The 18,183-nt window shown below is 27.7% G+C and overlaps 2 protein-coding genes across 4 annotated transcripts in view; one reads left to right on the top strand and one right to left on the bottom strand.

Annotated features, from left to right (window-relative positions):
- Positions 1-669: 669 nt before the first annotated feature.
- On the bottom strand, positions 670-11,693 carry LOC117175083 (eukaryotic translation initiation factor 2D). The gene is made up of 9 exons (XM_033364627.1): positions 11,487-11,693; positions 7,786-8,176; positions 7,373-7,708; positions 5,139-5,462; positions 4,910-5,052; positions 3,385-3,465; positions 3,105-3,309; positions 2,843-3,011; positions 670-950 (listed from the first exon to the last, which is right to left on the bottom strand). Exons 1-9 carry the CDS (start codon positions 11,540-11,542, stop codon positions 886-888), a joined length of 1,770 nt encoding a protein of 589 aa, XP_033220518.1. The 5' UTR covers positions 11,543-11,693; the 3' UTR covers positions 670-885.
- Positions 11,694-12,321: 628 nt separating this feature from the next.
- The window catches only part of LOC117174055 (haloacid dehalogenase-like hydrolase domain-containing 5), an 18,781-nt gene continuing 12,919 nt past the window's right edge, over positions 12,322-18,183 (top strand). The window contains exons 1-3 of one of the 3 annotated variants that reach the window (XM_033362710.1): positions 12,322-12,520; positions 13,236-14,053; positions 16,459-16,691. In XM_033362710.1, the coding sequence (XP_033218601.1) occupies positions 12,464-12,520; positions 13,236-14,053; positions 16,459-16,691 (1,108 nt within the window). In that variant the 5' untranslated portion in view covers positions 12,322-12,463. Of the gene's footprint in view, positions 12,521-13,055; positions 13,161-13,235; positions 14,054-16,458; positions 18,100-18,183 lie in introns of those variants that run through there. The other 2 variants (XM_033362709.1, XM_033362711.1) reach the window with 2 other exon arrangements.

Genomic DNA, 18,183 nt, shown 5'->3' on the forward strand with positions numbered 1-18,183 from the left:
ACTTTTTTCGTAGAAAATTAATCTTCTTGGATGGAAATTTGTGTCTGTGGTTAAAAATTAAATATTATTATTTGGTTGAAACTATATCTATTTTTTTGAAACTGCAATAGTTTCACTTGAAATATTAAGAATTTTAATAGTTTCAATTTTATTTTAATCAATTTATTCCCCTATTTTTGTTTAAAATCTCATTTCTCCTGCTTCCGAATATTCAACCATTAGCGTTTTCTTCGCTGTCGACGATGCCCTTCAAACCTACAAAATTATAAAATAAATCGTTCAGGAAATATTTGAAATTGGTCTTTTTAAAAAGACTCTCTTTTAAAGTGTCTTGTTTTCTAATGTCTTGAATTTCAGTTTACCATTCTTAAAATGTGATATTTTAAGTTAAAAAAATAGAACAATTTATCAAACTTATTAAACGGAAGAATTGTTAGCTTTAAGCTTGCTATAAATAATTTAAAGAAACAAATAGAACAATTTCATAATTTATCTCGGAAGCTATTTAATTTTGGTTTTAATTTGACGATTTTAATTTTAAAGATTCCAATTTCGAATACGTACAAATTAAATTAAATAAAGAGTAAAACGTAAAATTACAAAAACTAGAGAAATATGTAATTAAATACCTTCATTGGATCAGGATATTACTAGTAGAAAAATCACCGATTTCATGATTTAAATTTTACTTCCACAACTTACAAGTTTCGAAATAAAGTATCCACAAGAAGTGATTTTATCACTGTCATCACTTTACACACATTTTTGTCAATTAGTAAACGATCACGGGAATTCACAATCACTTCATATTCCTTTGGCGAATAATACCTTGGAGCATTGTTTCCTTTAAAAAACTTCTGCTTCACCTTCTTTTCCTTCAATAATTCATTTTCTTTTTTTCGGCGCAAACTCCAATCCCTTGATGTGGTTTTTATTAATTTGGTACTTCTCTGAAAACAATATAAAAAGACAAGAACTTAATGATAAAAAAAATTTTCACTATTTTGAATATATTTTTCTTTGACTATTTCAGGTAAAAATTAAATCATACCCATACAGGATGACCGCTGGAGCGGGAAACCAAAAACTGACCCGGCATTTTATGAAACCGGGAATGACAGTGAATATGATTTTTGATCGGGAATTTGACCAATTTTTAGAAAAAAAATATGTACAACTGTGATGCAAACCGTTTTTTAAATTAATTCGTTAAATTGTTATTTTTTCAATTATGATATCAGTCAGTTTAGAATGCATATTTCGAAAATCTTCCACTTTAAAAATTTGTTGATTTAAGATTTTAATTATCAAGCGTACATATTAATTTAAAGAATTTTAAAATGCATTTTTAAAGATTTAAGCAATTAAAACTTAGAAGCGTTGGAAATCAAAGAGTTTGAATCTAAACATTTTTAGTTGATCAACTGTGAATATAAATGAATGATTTTAAAAATATAACTGTACTTTAGGATTTAAAAAATGAACAATAATTGATTTTACAAATCGATTCGGAATCAGTTCACAATTTTAGAATTTCCAGTCTCTAACGTTAATAATTAAACTGTTTCAATTGGAAAGTCTTATTAGTCAAACAAATGTAAACGACCTGTTGAAACTTTATCAACTATTTTCAATTTTTGAATAACTTCATAATAATATTTTCATAATTAAAAGCTTTTATTAAATTTGAAATATGATTTCAGTGTAAAATATTCTATTTTTAAACCATTCAATTTGAAACTTTGAATTAAGAAAAATAACAATTACTTAATATTTAGAAATAACTAAATTAAATATTAAAAACTGAACTTTGAACGCTACAATTTTTATTTTTATATTCAAAAAAATTTTATTTGTAAGTAAAATTGTTGAATTTTGATGTATAATAACAATTGAATACATATTATTCTTTGAAATTTTTCAGGTAATCTGAAGAGATAATTAGAAGTTTAGAAAAAATTCAAAATTAATTTTAAATTGAAAATTATCTGAAATAATTAAATCGAAGAATTTTGAAAGGCTTCAGAAGAATTTTTGTAGGAAATTTTTTTTTATTTGGCAGAATTAAAAAAAAATGTACGAAAAATTCGAATCATTTTAAAAGATGTTTAGAAATTCTGAAAAATTTTCAAAAATAATTAAAATTTTGAACTAATGTAAAACAACATGTAGATGTTTCAAGATTTTGAAATAAATTTTCGAAGCATTTTAAGGATTTTTAAGCTAATTAAATGAAAAATAATTTGACTTTTATTTTAAGCAGTCTTTAGTTTATAAAAAAATTGTATCGTTCAATTTTTAATGTTTCTAGCTTAAATTGTTTTAAATTATATAATTTTGAAAAATTTTTAATTCATTGATTGATTCTTCAATTTGGAGCATTGAAAATGATAACGCGTATTTATATTTTTGGAACTAAATCTGAATCTTTGAACTCTAGAATTTATAATAGTTAAAAAAATTTTAATTTGGCAGCTTAACTACATTTAATTTAAAATTGTTCAGCTGAAAAGTGTTAATAGCTTTCATTTTATACGTGTAAATTATTGGGCATTTGTACTAGATTTGAATGCAAAATTATTGAGTTAAAAAACTTTTAAATTTCAATTTTGAAAGTATAAATTTAAGAGTTCCACTTTCATTGCATTCATTTGCAGCTCAGCTTTTATTACTTCAAATTGAAAAATTGTTAGCTTTAGAATTCGATTTTTCAAATATCATTGACCTTGAAAAATGTTGGCGAACTGGTAAATAACCGGGAATTTTTTATTTGATTAAAACGGCCACCCTGCTCATACAATATTATGAAAAATTAGAAATTTTTCAAGTTTTTTATTCGTACCTGTCAAAAGTTTGAAAACGTATAAAACTTGATTCCCTTGAACCAAAACACTGGGCGTCTTTTTGCCAGGAATATCTGTTATAGTAGCACTAGCTCCAATTCCTTGACATTCTTTACTAAACTCTTCCATCTTTATACCAAACATTTCCAAATTGTTTACCAGAGTAACCTGCAAGAATTTCAAATAATTAAAAGTACTCTTTACCTATATGCTTTCAATTGTTATAACTTTAAACAAATAAATCAAGTTTTCAATATTTACCTTTTTATTATTTGCACGTGAAGTAACCGTGATTTCAATCGGTTCCAATTTGCCAGTAAAAAACAAGGTATTTCCACCAACTGTGACACCATGTGTATGAGTCATTTTCCCAATAAATTTATTTATCCCGTCTTCCATCGTTAATGTTTCTTGACTCTCCTTTGTTTTCAAAATACCAGCGAGCTGTGGATTTATCTTTAGTATTCTGTAAAAATTATCTTCATTTAAAAATACTCTTGAAACTAATTACTCATATTAGATAGATTTAAAAAATACTCACTTGCCATCTTGAAGATTTTCTTTCTTAACGTAGTCGAAGAAACATTTTCTGATATCTGCCCGTTTCATTATATCGCCCTTCCTGCAATAGTTCCCATTTTAATGTTAAAGCATTTCAATCAAACCTTTTTGTCATTTTTATTTTAAGAAACTTCCATCATCAGGATGGCCACTATTTTTTAGATTTTCATCTCGCGACATTCTCCCGGCTCTCCCAGTAAATATTCGCGACTTCTCTCCGGTTTAGAAAAAAATTAACTCTCTTTGCGAAACCCACAGTTTTTTCACATATATAATCAATTGCGTAAATCGATAAGCATCAGCAAATCTTTTTGCAAGAAACCGATTGACTTTAAATTATATAATGAGTAGGATAAATAAATTGTGTCTAGTAACACGAAAATACAGAGATGCGTAATGCATGCGCCCAGATTGCGTGTTCACGTCTCTGGATTTTTATTTCAGAAGATGGAAAATATGCAAATTTAAAAATCCATTATTAAACCAATTTTTTAACATTATGTTTTAAATATTTTGGATACGATTTTGGACAATTTAATTTTAAAAAACAGATAAATTGCATAAATTCTAAGTCGAAGCGCTAAAAATAAAATCATTCAAAGCGACTAAGTTTTATCAATTTAATATTGAAAACTAAATTATTGAATCTTTCAAAATCAAAGCTTTTGATTATACCCATTTTTCTAAAATTTAACCAATTTAAATTTAATTGAAAAATTAAAACCTATGATTTGAACACTGCAATTGTAACCATCTACATTTTTAAAGTTATAGAAATGATTATACCTTTTGAATCATTATTAATTCTTAAACCTTTCCAATCATATATTTTTCGATTTGAAATTATTTATTTGATAAAATCTCTGACAAAAAATCGGACAATTTTAAGATATTAAATTGAAAATAAAAATACAAAACAAGATTGCTGTAATATGACTCCATTTTTCGAAATTGTACAATTTTAAGCTTTTCAATTCGAAATTTTGAATTATTTAATGTCAGAATATTCCTGGATTTTGTATAATTATTTAAATTTGAAACTGCTATATTGTGAAATTCAAAATTCAAAACATCCCAGAATTAATCTAAAAATTAATTCAAGAAGAAAATTAGTTTTATGACCTAAAATATGAATTGTTTTAGAATCGGGAATTAAAAAATATATTTTTACATTAATATTACAGAAATTTTAAAGAAGATAAATATATAATGAATAAGTATAATATCATGTAGTACCAATTTATATTCAGAACGACTGGATAGATTTTTAAATAAAAAATTTGATTTCTGCCAACAAAATCACTGTCATTTTCCCCGTTAAAAATTTCAGAACCTTGAAAGTTCAATTATTCTAAACACTTTTAAAATTAAATGCTTTCTAATTGGAAACTTTAAAAAATTAAAAGAAGGCGCGAATTATAAATTCAGGGAAATAATCTCCCGCGGAATATTTCTCGCCTGGCTTTATCATTTACCATAAAAAAAGAATTGCTTAAAATACGTACTCGTATCCAAATTTCGAAAGCAAGGGTAAAACATGAGAAGTCACTTTATAATATTCTGCAATAACTGGGGCATTTGATGTAACAGGCTCTACAGGAATAGCTTCTTCATTTATTACAAGATCATGGAGTAGAGGATGATTTGACTAAAAAGAATATGAAATTTGACTTTTATAAATAAATAGAAATTAAACTGAAAATAACAAAATAAAGTCAGATAAAAAACTGTCACCTTAATTGCCAAGAGAGATTCGACGCCTTTCAAAACTGAAGTATCCACAAGACCCCTCTCTTTCATTTTAGATAAAAAGACCGATAACTTTTTATAACTCGATTTCTTAATATCTAAACTCCGTCCTGGAGGGCATACAGCCATTACATGATTTTTGAAGAAGGTTGAAGTGATCATCGGCAAGTCTCCTTTTTTTATTGATGTTTTACAGGCTTTTAGAAAACAATATTCTAACAACTTGTCCATTTCCTGAGTCGGGTCCAACGGTTCTGGTTCTTTTATATGTACACTTTCTTCATCTTCCAAATTTTTGTTGAAATTTTCCTGAATGAAGAAAATAAAGAAGAACAATTTAATGCATATATTCAGGAAAAACCAGAAAGAGTCCGGGAAATCTCAACAATTTCTTTTAAAGGTAATTCTTTTTGGTTAAAATTTAAATTGCTTTGTAGAAAAATCGACTTCTTGTCCTGCAAAATCGACGCTTCGGATTAAAATTTGTTTACTGGCAGAAGAATCTTTCATGGTTAAAAATTAATATTTTCGTTTTGAAAATTCAACTGATTTGTAGAAAATTTATCTTTTTGGTATGCAAATTCAGCATTTTGGATTATTTTTTATATTTACTGAAGAATCTTTCTTGGTTACAGATTCAACTCTTTTGTTAAAAATGAACTTTTTCCTTGGAAATTAATATTTTCGATTTGAAAATTTAAGTGTTTGGGTGATTTTTTTCATTATTGACTGAAGGATATTTCTTGATTGAAAATTTAACTCTTTTATTGAAAATATATTTTTTGTTGAAAATGTATACTCTGGGTTTGCAACTGTTTTGTAGAAAAATCGCCTTTTTATCATGAAAATTCAAAATTTTGGATAACATTTTTTTTTTATTGATTGATTAAAGAGTATTTCTTAGTTACAAATTCCACTCTTTTGTTGAAAAATTGTCATTTTGGTTTAAAAATTCATCTCCTATCGTAAAAATTAAAAAATCTTTGACTAAAAATGAAACTGTTTGGTTGAAAAATAATCTGTTTTAGTTGATGATTCAACTTAATTGTTGCAAATTTGTCACATTTTGTTGAATTCAACTGTTTTAGTCATACAATTCATAAATCCCTTTTTAATTGAAATAGTAAATATTTACATTTTTCGTAAATAACTTATATTTTGAGGTCGAAAATGCCGACATGCACTTCAAAATAGAAGTATTTTGCTTAAAATTCATTTTTTTTTTGTTGATGATTCTTCAATTTAGTTAAAAAACATTTTTTTGTCGGAAATTTAACTATTTTGTTGAAAATTCTCCTTTTTGTTATTGAAAATTCATATTTTTAGTTGAACATTAATTTCGTTGTTTAAGAAGATGAACTATTTTGTTGAAAATTAATGCGTCTTTGTTAAAAATTCATCTGTTTTGGTAGAAAATCAACTTTTTCGGTTGAAAATTTAACTACTTTCTTGAAAATTACTCTTTTTTAGGATAATTTCAACTAATTTTTATTTAAAAGTAAAATCTTTCAAGTTTTTTAACTGAAAATGTAACTATTACATTTTTGTTGAAAGTTAATATTTTTTAGTTGAAAAATCCGCTATTAGGTTCAAAACTCGTTTAATCTTTATTCTTGCTAGTTGGAAATGCAACAATTTTGGTACAATATATTTTTTTGTTGTTGTTAAAAACTGAAACTTTTTGTACAAAATTCGTTTTTTTTGGCTTTAAAATTCAAAAATTTTATTGGAAATTAACTTTGTTGTTAAAAATCCATATTTTTGAGTTCAAAACTCAATTATTTTAAAGAAAATTCGTCTTTTTGGCTTGGAAATTCAACATTTTGGAATAATTTCTTTCTTTATTACCGTTCGTGGTTAAAAATTCATTTTTTACCTGAACATTTAATTATTCTCTTTTTTGTTCAAAATATATTTTTTTGACTAGAAAATGTATCTTTTTGAGTTAAAAACTCAACAACTTGTTTGAAAACTCATATAATTCAGTGAAAATTCACCTGTTTGTTAGAAAATTTAACCAATTGGTTGAAACTGCATGGATTTCTTTTTTAAAAAATTATTAATCTCCTGGGTGTAAGGCTGCATGCATATTTAAGATCAAAATTTATAACATTTAGGAAAAATGAAAAATTGGTCAGGGAAAAGTCAGGGAATTTCGAAATTAGGATTGTGTACCAACCCCGATATTTTTTTACAAATCAGAAATAAAGAACTTCTACCTCTAGAGGACTATCCCTCCTCTCTATTTGTAAATTATCAACATTTGTAGGCAATGTCATCAAGGAATCATCACTATCTAACGGTTTCTCTGAATTTTTAATCGAATCTGCTACTTGTACATCAAGAGTTTCTTCTTCTAATTCCTCAGTTATCGAGTCATTCGATGTTTCTAAAGAATTTTTCGCGCTTCCCAAATCCGGCCTCGTCAAAGGTTTATCTGGTAACTGGCACAGAGAGTCCCCAATCACGTGGAAAATTTCTACGCACTTCCCACGACCTCCAGACATGTACATGTCTTCACTGGAAAGAGATGTAAGTCCAACTGCAAAAGGAGCCTGCATACAAATTAATTTTTAAATAATGCATCACATGTCATTAAAATTAAATTGATTAAATTTTTATTTACGTTGACCTTATTATCGTCAGTATTAATGCAAACCGGCGATCCCTTTTTCATTTTTCCAAACGAATAAGGTGTCGCCGGACCATCCAAGACCAGTCCAGGAATCATTAAGTCTGCGCCGCTGGATAATTTTGGAATTACCATCGAACGAGTAGTAAAACTGTACATTAAATCTGGATGCTGCCATAATGTATAAACCGTGGGAAGAAAGCCACGAAAAGTTGGCAAATCAAAATACAGAAACATCGGCACTTTCGCTGTGCAATAAACCTTCACAACGTTACCGTTGTGGGTCACAATTTTCATAACAGTAATTGCCTCCTTCTTTTTTAACAAACTCTGCACTTCTTCTTCTTTCAATTTTGGAAACGCTTGCAATATTTCTTCACAAATCTTTCTCCTATAAAACAAAATCATTTTTAAATCCATTTTCATACATTAAATCGTTTAATCTCTCAATAATAATAATAATAATAATAATACCAAACAAAGTTAAGAACGAACACAACAAATATTCGATATTAACAGTCTAGAGGATATACACTCACAGCCAAAAACGCTCTGAAAATAGGGGAAATACGATGATTTTTCACCATTCATTATTAGTATAAAAAACTAATGAAATATACTAGAAAAGTTTAGAAAATTATTGTTCTTTTATTAAGATTCGTATGATTTTACCACGAGGGACGGTTTCGGATAAGTTTTTTAAAATATATCTTGGACTGAAACGTCAAAATATCATGTGTATCAGAAAAAGGAAACATTTATTACCTCTGAACCAAAATTTAAAACATGACGAATGTTTGGAAATCATTGCGAGTTTTTTGTTCTAAGTTCAATTATATTTGCAGAATCAAATCAAAAATCAACACAGTTTTGTCAAAACTTCGATTAATTTCTACGGACATTTACCTTCAAAATAAGGCCAAGAAAATTGTCTTATTTAGACTTTTTTCGTCATATTTCTGAAAAATGGTATAAGTGGTCGCAGAAATGTTATATCCTACATCTTCCTTTGACCCAAAAAAATGCAATTTGTGATATTATCAAAATTAGCTGATTTTATGCATACTAACAAAAACCAGGGTGTTCCATAATTTTTGCCGGTAGTATATATTGATAAAATGGCATTATTAAAGTTAATTGTAGTATCAAATTGTTATTATTATTTGAATTAATATTTGTTTTATTTTGTAATAAGATGTTCTTAAACTTGTGAAAAAGTGTTTAAAATGAAATATTTTCCCTTAAAATTAATGATCCCTCTAAACAAAACATACGAAAATATAACAAAATTTAAAAAAATGATTTGATAAACCTTCCATTTGACATGTTTTGATTAAAAATAGTACAAAAATTATTCAAATAAATACGAACATGAACGAAAAGTAAAATGTGAAGAAAAGAAAAAGACCTTTAATTTAAAATTTGTCAGAAAAACTAAATATGTTGATTTTCACAAAAACATGAAAACTGTTTATCGGAATAATGCATGTTTTGACCTTTTTGAATTTTTTACCCTTGCAGCTGATCCAGGAAACGGCTAGAAATTGTTGAGACCGAGAAAGACCGAAAAATTAATTTTTCAAGACGATTTTGAATCTGTTAAAAACTTAACGATTTACATACTTGAACATTAAAAATTAAACTATTCCGACTTGAAAGCCTTAGTATTTTAACAATTTGAAAATGATAACGCAGATTTATATTGTTAAACAAGAAATCTTTCAACTGTCCAAATTGTTACGGGTAAATTATTAAACGTTTGAATTAATAATTTCTGAAGCTTCAATTTTTAAAGTTTAAAATCCAAAAGAGTTCTACTTTGAGTACTTTCAATTGAAATCAGCTTTGATTTTCGTTTTTCAAATGCAAAAAATGTAAACTTTAAGAGTTCGGACTTTTTTATTTCGATGACCGTGACAAATTTTTTTGTATGCAGGAATATACTGAGAAATGAAAGGCGTTTTTTTTCTTCTACTGCACCGGACCTGTATAAAAACTTGGGCCATTATGCGATCGGAAATTTATTAGAAAAAAAATTATTTCTCACAAATACCTTATTTATAAATAAACAGCTTATCGACAAACAAATAGCAGCATTAAGGAAGAAAAAAATATCATAAGAAATTTCTCGGAGTTTGACTTTTATGCTGGCATTAGTAGAAGCCATGTCTTGGTTATAAAATTTCGAAGATTTTCCAGTTTCTTATTGACTGGTAATAAATCGACGGCGTTCAACTCATCACACGGTTTTACCATTGATTCGTATAATTTTATAATAAAGTTAATAATAATAATAACAATTTTAGGCAGGAAATAAAGATTTCTGATTTAAATTTATAACACCAGATTTCCTGGATCTGTTCACGGATACCCGTCATTTTCCTGAATTTTCAACATGCAAAACAAAACTTTTAACAAAAGAGACTAACTTTTAACAAAAAATTTGTATTTTTAACCAAATAGTTAAATTTTCAACCTACAAAGATGAATATTCACAAAAAAAAAACGAATTTTAAGCCAAGAAAAATTTCTTAGTCACGAAAGACGAATTTTCTACAAAAAAATTGAAATTTGAACCTAAAAATAGTAATTTTTTACCAAAAATTTCATTTTCAACCAAGAAATAAGAATTTTTAACCAAATATTGGCACTTTTAAACAAAAGAGATGGATTTTTACCAAAAATTTACCTTTTTAACCCACAAAGATGAATATTCACCACAAAGAATAATTTTCTACAAAAGAATTGACATTTCAACCTAAAAATAATTGGTAACAAAAAATGAATTTTTTACAAAAACGACCAATTTTTAACAAAATATATGAATTTTCAACCGATAAATTAAATTAATTTTAAATAAATTTTTTAATAAATTAATTTAGAACAAACTAAGTATTTAAACATTCAGCCAGGCAATTGCATTTTCAACCATTAAATTCCACAAAACAGGTGCATTTAAAGGTGAAGAAATTAATTTTCAAACCAAAAATACAAATTTGCAACTAAGAAAACTTTTTTATTCAACAAAAAAGAAAATTTGAACAAATTTATAGAAATTTGAAGCTAAAAAGACAACATTTAAACAAAACAGTTAAATTTTCAAGACAATCTTTAAATTTTCTACCCAAAAATTAGAATTTTCAATCTGAAAAAAAAACAAAAACATGTATTCAAAAAGACGAACATTAAACAAAAAAGATGAATTTTCAACCAAAAATGCGAATCTTTTGCTAAATTTGACAAAATAGTAGGCTTTGCAACCAAAAATAGTTGCATTTTTTATTTGGGTTCTGTTAAAAAAGCGAGAAATGGGAAGTTTCTTGAAAATAACAGATAAAAGAATTCTTTAAAAAAGAGGAAAATAGGAGCAAATCTAAAATCTAAAATTTTGATATTTTTTTAGAAAGTGTGTCTCCATTTTTTATATTCAACGTACTTCAATATGCTATTTTTTGACAGAAGAAAAAAATTTTTAATTTTGAAAATTGGTTTGTAGGTTATGTTTACGTAATTTAAATCTCTCAATTTGAATCCTTGACCAATAAACCAATAATAAATAAACAATGATAAATAAAAATGCAATAATTATTTTCTTTTAATCTATTTTAAATACTGTAACGTCTAAGAAGCGGAAATGCAGGAAGAATAAATAACAACATAACCTACAAACTAAATTATCGTGCAATATATTTCATACGTACCTTTCAGATCCTTTCAACTGATTGTTTGATTTGACTTTAAACGGTTTAATGAACATTTTTGCACTTAATATAATTCAAATCGACACTCAGAAAATTTGCAACAAAGTAATTATCGAGACATTCGAACGAAATGTTTTCTGACAGATGCACATGAATTGCCTATATTGTCATGGTTTGTCATGCGGGTCATATGTATGTAATCAGCTGATTTGTCCATGCAGGCGCGTACACAAATATGAATCAATATTTTCTTACAAACTTTTAAATAAATATACAATATTGTAAGACAAATTATTCTCCGTAAAATTGTATTGACTTGTAAATTGATTTTTACAACAATAGATTATATGTTACAAATTTAATTTAACAAATAAGGCAAAACTTCAATGAAAAGTTTTAAAGGCTAAAATAAAACTAAGAAAATTACCATTTTGAGAATATTTTTAACCCAGTGAAAGAAAATCCACTCACAAATGTCCCTCACAAAATACCAAAATACAAACTTTTCTTAAAAATTGATGTAGAGTTTTTCAAATCTGGTGCGCTTGTTTTCGCGATTAGTGTGTGCTCACTTTAGCCAACATTGTAATTGAAAATGCTAAGGAATTATTTAACAAAGTTATTGATTTCTGAGTAGAAATCGACAAATACAAATTAAATTAAATACATATTTATAAAATCAAAGTTGTCTGGTTTGCTGACTTGACTTTGTAATGAAAATTTGGTAGAAAAGCATAAGCGGGCACAATCGCCACGTTGGTAGCAGTTGTATAATAAAAGCGACCTCTTCCAGAAATCGAAAAAAAATTCAAACATATGTTTCGCTGAGTACGTTAGTGTGTGTGCGTATAACCTTAATAAAATCGCATAATGTCGAATGGGTCGTATACGGTCGTATGACTCGTGAATAGTAAAGTGTACATAGTATAGTTTTAAGTTTCAAGTTTGAAATTCACTAATTATCAATCGCCGACGATATGGCGATCCTACAAATTCTAGTTCGGCCGGAAATCTCGAGATTTTTTGGAGCCAGAGTGAGTTGTTTTCAAGCATTTTCCTTGCATGTTTTTTGACGTTTTTTCGTCTAGTAATATTAGTGTGTAATATTTATTTCTTGATGAAGTTAAATATAGAAATCACACTCTCATAAAATTGTCTCTGCTTGTCTCACTGTCCAAAGTTCGTTATCTTTATTATATCAATTGCCCCATTGTATCAACTGTCAACTCGTGAATTCCTAAACATGAATTGAAAAATAAAAACTAATCTGCTTTTTATATCGTTTCTATAATCAACTTCTACATTGTATGCAGTAGTTAAATCAACAATTGTTTGCAAGAAACATTTAAATTTCTGGTGATCGAATAGCTGATTGTATATTGTTAATTATTGCTTTTTCTTTTATTTCATGTTGTGAAGAATTTTATTGATTGTGATCTATTCCTCTAGTACATGTTCGTATATAGTAAGGCGGAAGAGAGTGTAAAAATATACATATACACCTTCTGCAAGATGTATTTTTACTTTGACTTTGTCAAGAGCATGAACAATATTCTTATATCTATGCATTCACTGAACTTTATTAGATACCTCTTTACGATACTTGCTTATCACTTTTGTGAGAGTTCTTTTTGAATTTATTAGGTTCTAAACGTTATGGAATTTATTAAAAAAGTTAGCATACACATACAAAATCAGTAATGACTTTTAAACATCTTTTTATTAACGAATTCTCTCCTTTGTCTGTAGTGCTTGAGCAATAAACCAAAATTCGGCCTCCTCTTCGACATTGATGGTGTGATAGTTCGAGGAAAAAGTGTCTTACCACCCGTCAAGGAATCCTTCAGTCGCCTCAAAGGTCCGGACGGAAAATTTCGAGTGCCCACAGTATTCGTAACAAATAGTGGAAATGCCTTACGAAGTGAAAAAGCGGAAGATTTAACAAAATGGACAGGAATCGAAGTCTCGGAGGATCAAGTAGTCATGGCCCATTCCCCCCTTAAAATGTTTAGTCAATTTCATGACAAACAAGTCCTCGTATCTGGTCAAGGAAGGGTTCAAGAAATAGCTCAAGAGTTGGGTTTCAAGAAAACCGTAACGATAGAAGATTTAGTCAAGAATTTTCCGAACTTGGATTACGTTAATAAAGACAGAAGAGTCTCGACAAGTGGTCCGGTCGATCCGAATTTCCCAAGGATAGAAGGTCTCGTACTGCTCAGCGAACCTGTAACTTGGGAAACACCCTTACAATTAATGGTGGACCTTTTGATGACAAACGGAATGCCTACGGGGATGCTACCTTCCATGCCTTATCCTCACATTCCTGTTTTAGCTTGCAATATGGATTTATTGTGGGTGTCCGAGGCGCCGATTCCGAGATATGGTCACGGGGCTTTTCTACATTGCCTCGAAAATTTGTACAAGAAAGTTACGGAGAAGGACATTGTTTACACTGCACTGGTTGGCAAACCTAGTGAAATTACGTATTATCATGCTAATCACAAAATTCTAGATCACGCAAGGAGTATTTTGATCAATCACAACGTCGACACTATCTATGCAATCGGGTGAGTTTCAGTTTTTATCTGTTCTGTTTCAGATAGACATTCCTGGTTTAGCAAATGCCTAGGGGCATCAAACTGTAGAGGGCGACCCCAAGTGGGTGCGAAATAAAATAACCTGCAGAAGCCATTCTTGATCAATTTTTGATAAAGATTTTTTAATACAATTTATTTTTTAAGCTTACTTTGTTTCTTTAATTTTAAATTTTCCTAAGATGCTTGAGAAAGTTCAAAAAAATTGTTTAAAGATTTCAGATTGCAATTTAAAATGTTAACCAAAAATTTAATTTTAAACCGAATAGTTGAATTTTCGACAAAAAATATGGATTCTCGACGAAGAATTTAATGAAATTTTCAACGAAATAGTTACATTAAAGGGATGCATTTAAAATAAATAAAAACATTTTTTAAAATTAAATTAATTTTTTTAACTAAAATGGCATTGAAAATTTTTTTAGGAATCTTAAGAAAAGTTTTTTATTTTCTTGATACCTTTCAAAAGTCTCAAAACATTTTGTTCCAAATTTCTTAAAATCTTTTCAAAATTTGTAAAACTACATATCTTTTAAAATTATTATAATTTCTCTTAAAACTGTTAGTACTAAAGGCCTTTTAATTTCCTTCGACCAAAAAAAGAAAAAAATGAATTTTTAATGAAGTAGTTCAACATTCTACCTAAAAATGATGAATTTTCTTAAATTTTTAACTTTTTGTCCACTTTTAATTTAGTGAGATGATAATTAAAATTAATGAACATAATTATTTTATCTTCTCTTAGAGTAATGCTAGAAAGTTGTCGGTTTTTCGGAAATTTTATCTTTTTCTTGGCATTTTAATCGGGAATATATAAAAAATATTAATATTAATTTGAAGAAAAAGTCTCATAGTAACTACTTGCGGAAAAATTTACATTTAATATAATCCATATATCAAATTCGAAGAATATTTCAAAAATCTTTTTTATTTCAAAAAATTATATTCGCAAAAAAGGAAAAGTTTGATTAAAAAATGACTCTCCTTAATTTTTATTTATTATTTTTTCTAACAATTACCTAAGAAAAGATATTTATAAACAATAATAAGTTGTTTTATCAATTATGTTTTTCGACATGCATTAATTATTGTCTATTGTCTCACTAAATGAAAAGTGGACAAAAAGTAAACAATTGCAGAAAAAACTGCAACAATTTAGCATTAACATAGAAAATAGTTACAAACATTTAACAATAATCATTTGTTTAAACAATTATTTTTTCTGAATTTCATTTATTATTTTCTTGCTCTGAGTGAAAAGTGAAAAATTTGTGGAAAAACTTTAACTTTCTAGCTTTAAGAGAATATCATTATAAATACAATAGATAGTTCAAACAATTATTTCTGTTAAATTTGATTGATTGTTCCGTCTCTCTGAATGAAAAGTTGAAAATATGTTTAAGATTTTTGAGAAAAAAAATCGCAACTATATAATATTCTAAGAGAAAATTGCTAAAACCAGTAATAAATTGTTGTAAAATAGTGTGTAAAAATTTAATTTTCAGTAGAAAATAGTATATCATGTATTAGAAACAAAAACCGTAAAAAATCATAGTTAGCGCCGAAAGCTCGCAAAACCCAATTTTTCACTTATAAGCTTTTTCTGTAGCTAATTGTGAAAAAATTTTATTTTTGATATTTTGATGTGCTTTGAATTGGAAAACACACAACTTTAACTTTTTTCTAATAAAATTATCAAATTTTCAAAATTATATTCTGCAATTTTTCAATTTGAGAACCTTTGTTTTCATATGCTTCGATTTTAATTATCTAATTTTAAATGCTCTTATTTAAAAATAAACAAGTTCATTTCTTTATCATTCTGTTCCAAATATTATCCTTTCATGTCAAATTTAACCTGATTTATAATTGTTTGAATTGGAACATTTTCAATTCGAAATCGTTTAATATATTTTTTTTAATATCAAACGTTTTCAATTCTAAATTATTAACTATTGTTTCAAAAATATTTAAAACTTAATATTTAAAAATTGGTTTGATAATGGATTTTTAAAATGTTTGTATTTTTAATGTTGGGAGATAAAAATCCAGATAAGGCAATGCGCGCTTCGCACGCGTACATTTTCTGCTAGTAAAATACAATAAAGTGTAATAATGAGAAAACTTTTTCAGAAATCCTAAAAAACTTTGTGAAATCTTAGTAATCTTTGGATTTTCTGTAAAATCTTTGGAATTTTTCTGAAATATTTTTAATCTTTCTGAAATTTTTCCAAATTCTTTGCGAAAACTGAAAAATTATGGTGAAATCTTTCTGAAATCCTAGAAATTTCTGTGAAATCTGAACAAATTTGGTAAATAACATTTTAAATTCTTTGGAATATTGGAATTGGAGTTAATTAAAAATAATTTTGCTTCAGAGACAATATCAACACGGACATATATGGTGCAAATTTATATGACAAATACTTGGCGCGTTATACGAAAGGCAAGGGAACGAAAACCAAAACTCTGGAGAGTCTCTTAGGAAAAAATATCGAAGGTCCAAGCGCAAAAGCCTGCATCAGTATTTTAGTAGAAACTGGAGTCCATCAACGAGATTCAGACGTTATCGCCGAACATTGTCCTCGAGATTTTCTGCCTGTAGAGGAAGGTTTGTGTAAACCAGCTTTTATCGTAAAAGACGTAAGCTGTGCAATTGATCTAGCTTTCAAAGAAGAAAAATATGATTGAGGCGTAGGTTCGGAATTTATAGTTAGCAACAAATAACTAGTGATCTTCCGTTATCGGTTGTCATTGCCCAGAGGTGTAATAGATCACTATCAAAATTTAGCGACTTTAGAAAAAATAGACGAATTTCCCTTTTTCTCCAGATGCAGAAAATACAGTAAATTCGTCTCAGGTTTTTGCTTTGCGCATCTGGAATCGAAAAATGACTTTAAATTTTGTTTCTAGAGTTAGCTACTAACGATATTTGATTATGACATTAAGTCGGCAGATTTTAGCACGCGTCTGCAATTTTTTTCGAAAAATCTTTTATTCTTGCGGATCAATTAATTCGGACGAATGATTTTTTTATTGGCTATAGTCTTGTTTTAAATTACTGCCGCCATAAAACTGTGAATAAATACTTCCTGTTGGGGTTACCAGACCATTTTTATATTCTCATAAAAAGAAATTTACTTTTTTATTACACTTTTGATTTAAGCGCAATCTGAATGAAACGCTTTCAATTTGGGAAAATGTACAAGTATTTTGAAAATATCAAAATATAATCGAGAGGTTAAGCACAATTTTTAATTTTCTTTTAATTAAAATTTGTTCTGGCAACCCTGCCAAAAATATCTAGTCTAAATGTGTGTCTAATAGAATATCAAATACGCTCTGCGCCTCAAGACACAAAACGAAACATTTTTTTTGCAGTCGTGCCTTTTGCAATAGAGTATATATTTTTTTGTATTATTCTACATAATAATGATTTTATTCACTACGTTAAACTGTGGAAACCAATCAACGTACAAAATTGTTTCTAGGCTAAGAATTGCGAGTTTTTAATTGTTAGAGAGATTTAAGGTAGTTTGATATGTTTAAATACGTTTTCGTGTTTAGACTTGCATAATGACTTTTACAAAGTTTCGTGTAATTTTTATAGTAAATTATCATTTAGTAATTTGCACAAAATTAAAAGAATAAGATGTCGATTCTTTTGAATATAATTCATTCGTATTGCGTAGATTTAATAATGATTTTCTGCTAGTGAAAATTATTTTCAAATATTCACAAAACAATCAGAGAAATAGCTTTTCCCAATCTGACAAAAGAATCGAACATCTCGATCTTATTTTTAACTTACGTCTATGTGATACCGAAAAGGCAAGACAATCAGTTGGACTTGTCTTTCCGAGCCACATGCAATAACAAATTTCTTGTATGTAATATGAGCGAAATTTAAGTTCTAATTATTCACATTAATTCCTGGAACGATTTAAACCAGAAATTAGAAACTAAAAAAAAATCAATCAGTAGGATTAGAAAAAGAAAAAAAAAGTGGGACGGAAAGCTAGAAAGTCTTGAATCCGATCCTTGATGTTTTCAGACACTTTAAATTGTACAGAACAAAGTTGGATTGATAATTATATTTGTAT

The sequence above is a fragment of the Belonocnema kinseyi genome, chromosome 6 (genome assembly GCF_010883055.1).
Source record: "Belonocnema kinseyi isolate 2016_QV_RU_SX_M_011 chromosome 6, B_treatae_v1, whole genome shotgun sequence".
Taxonomy (NCBI): domain Eukaryota; kingdom Metazoa; phylum Arthropoda; class Insecta; order Hymenoptera; family Cynipidae; genus Belonocnema; species Belonocnema kinseyi.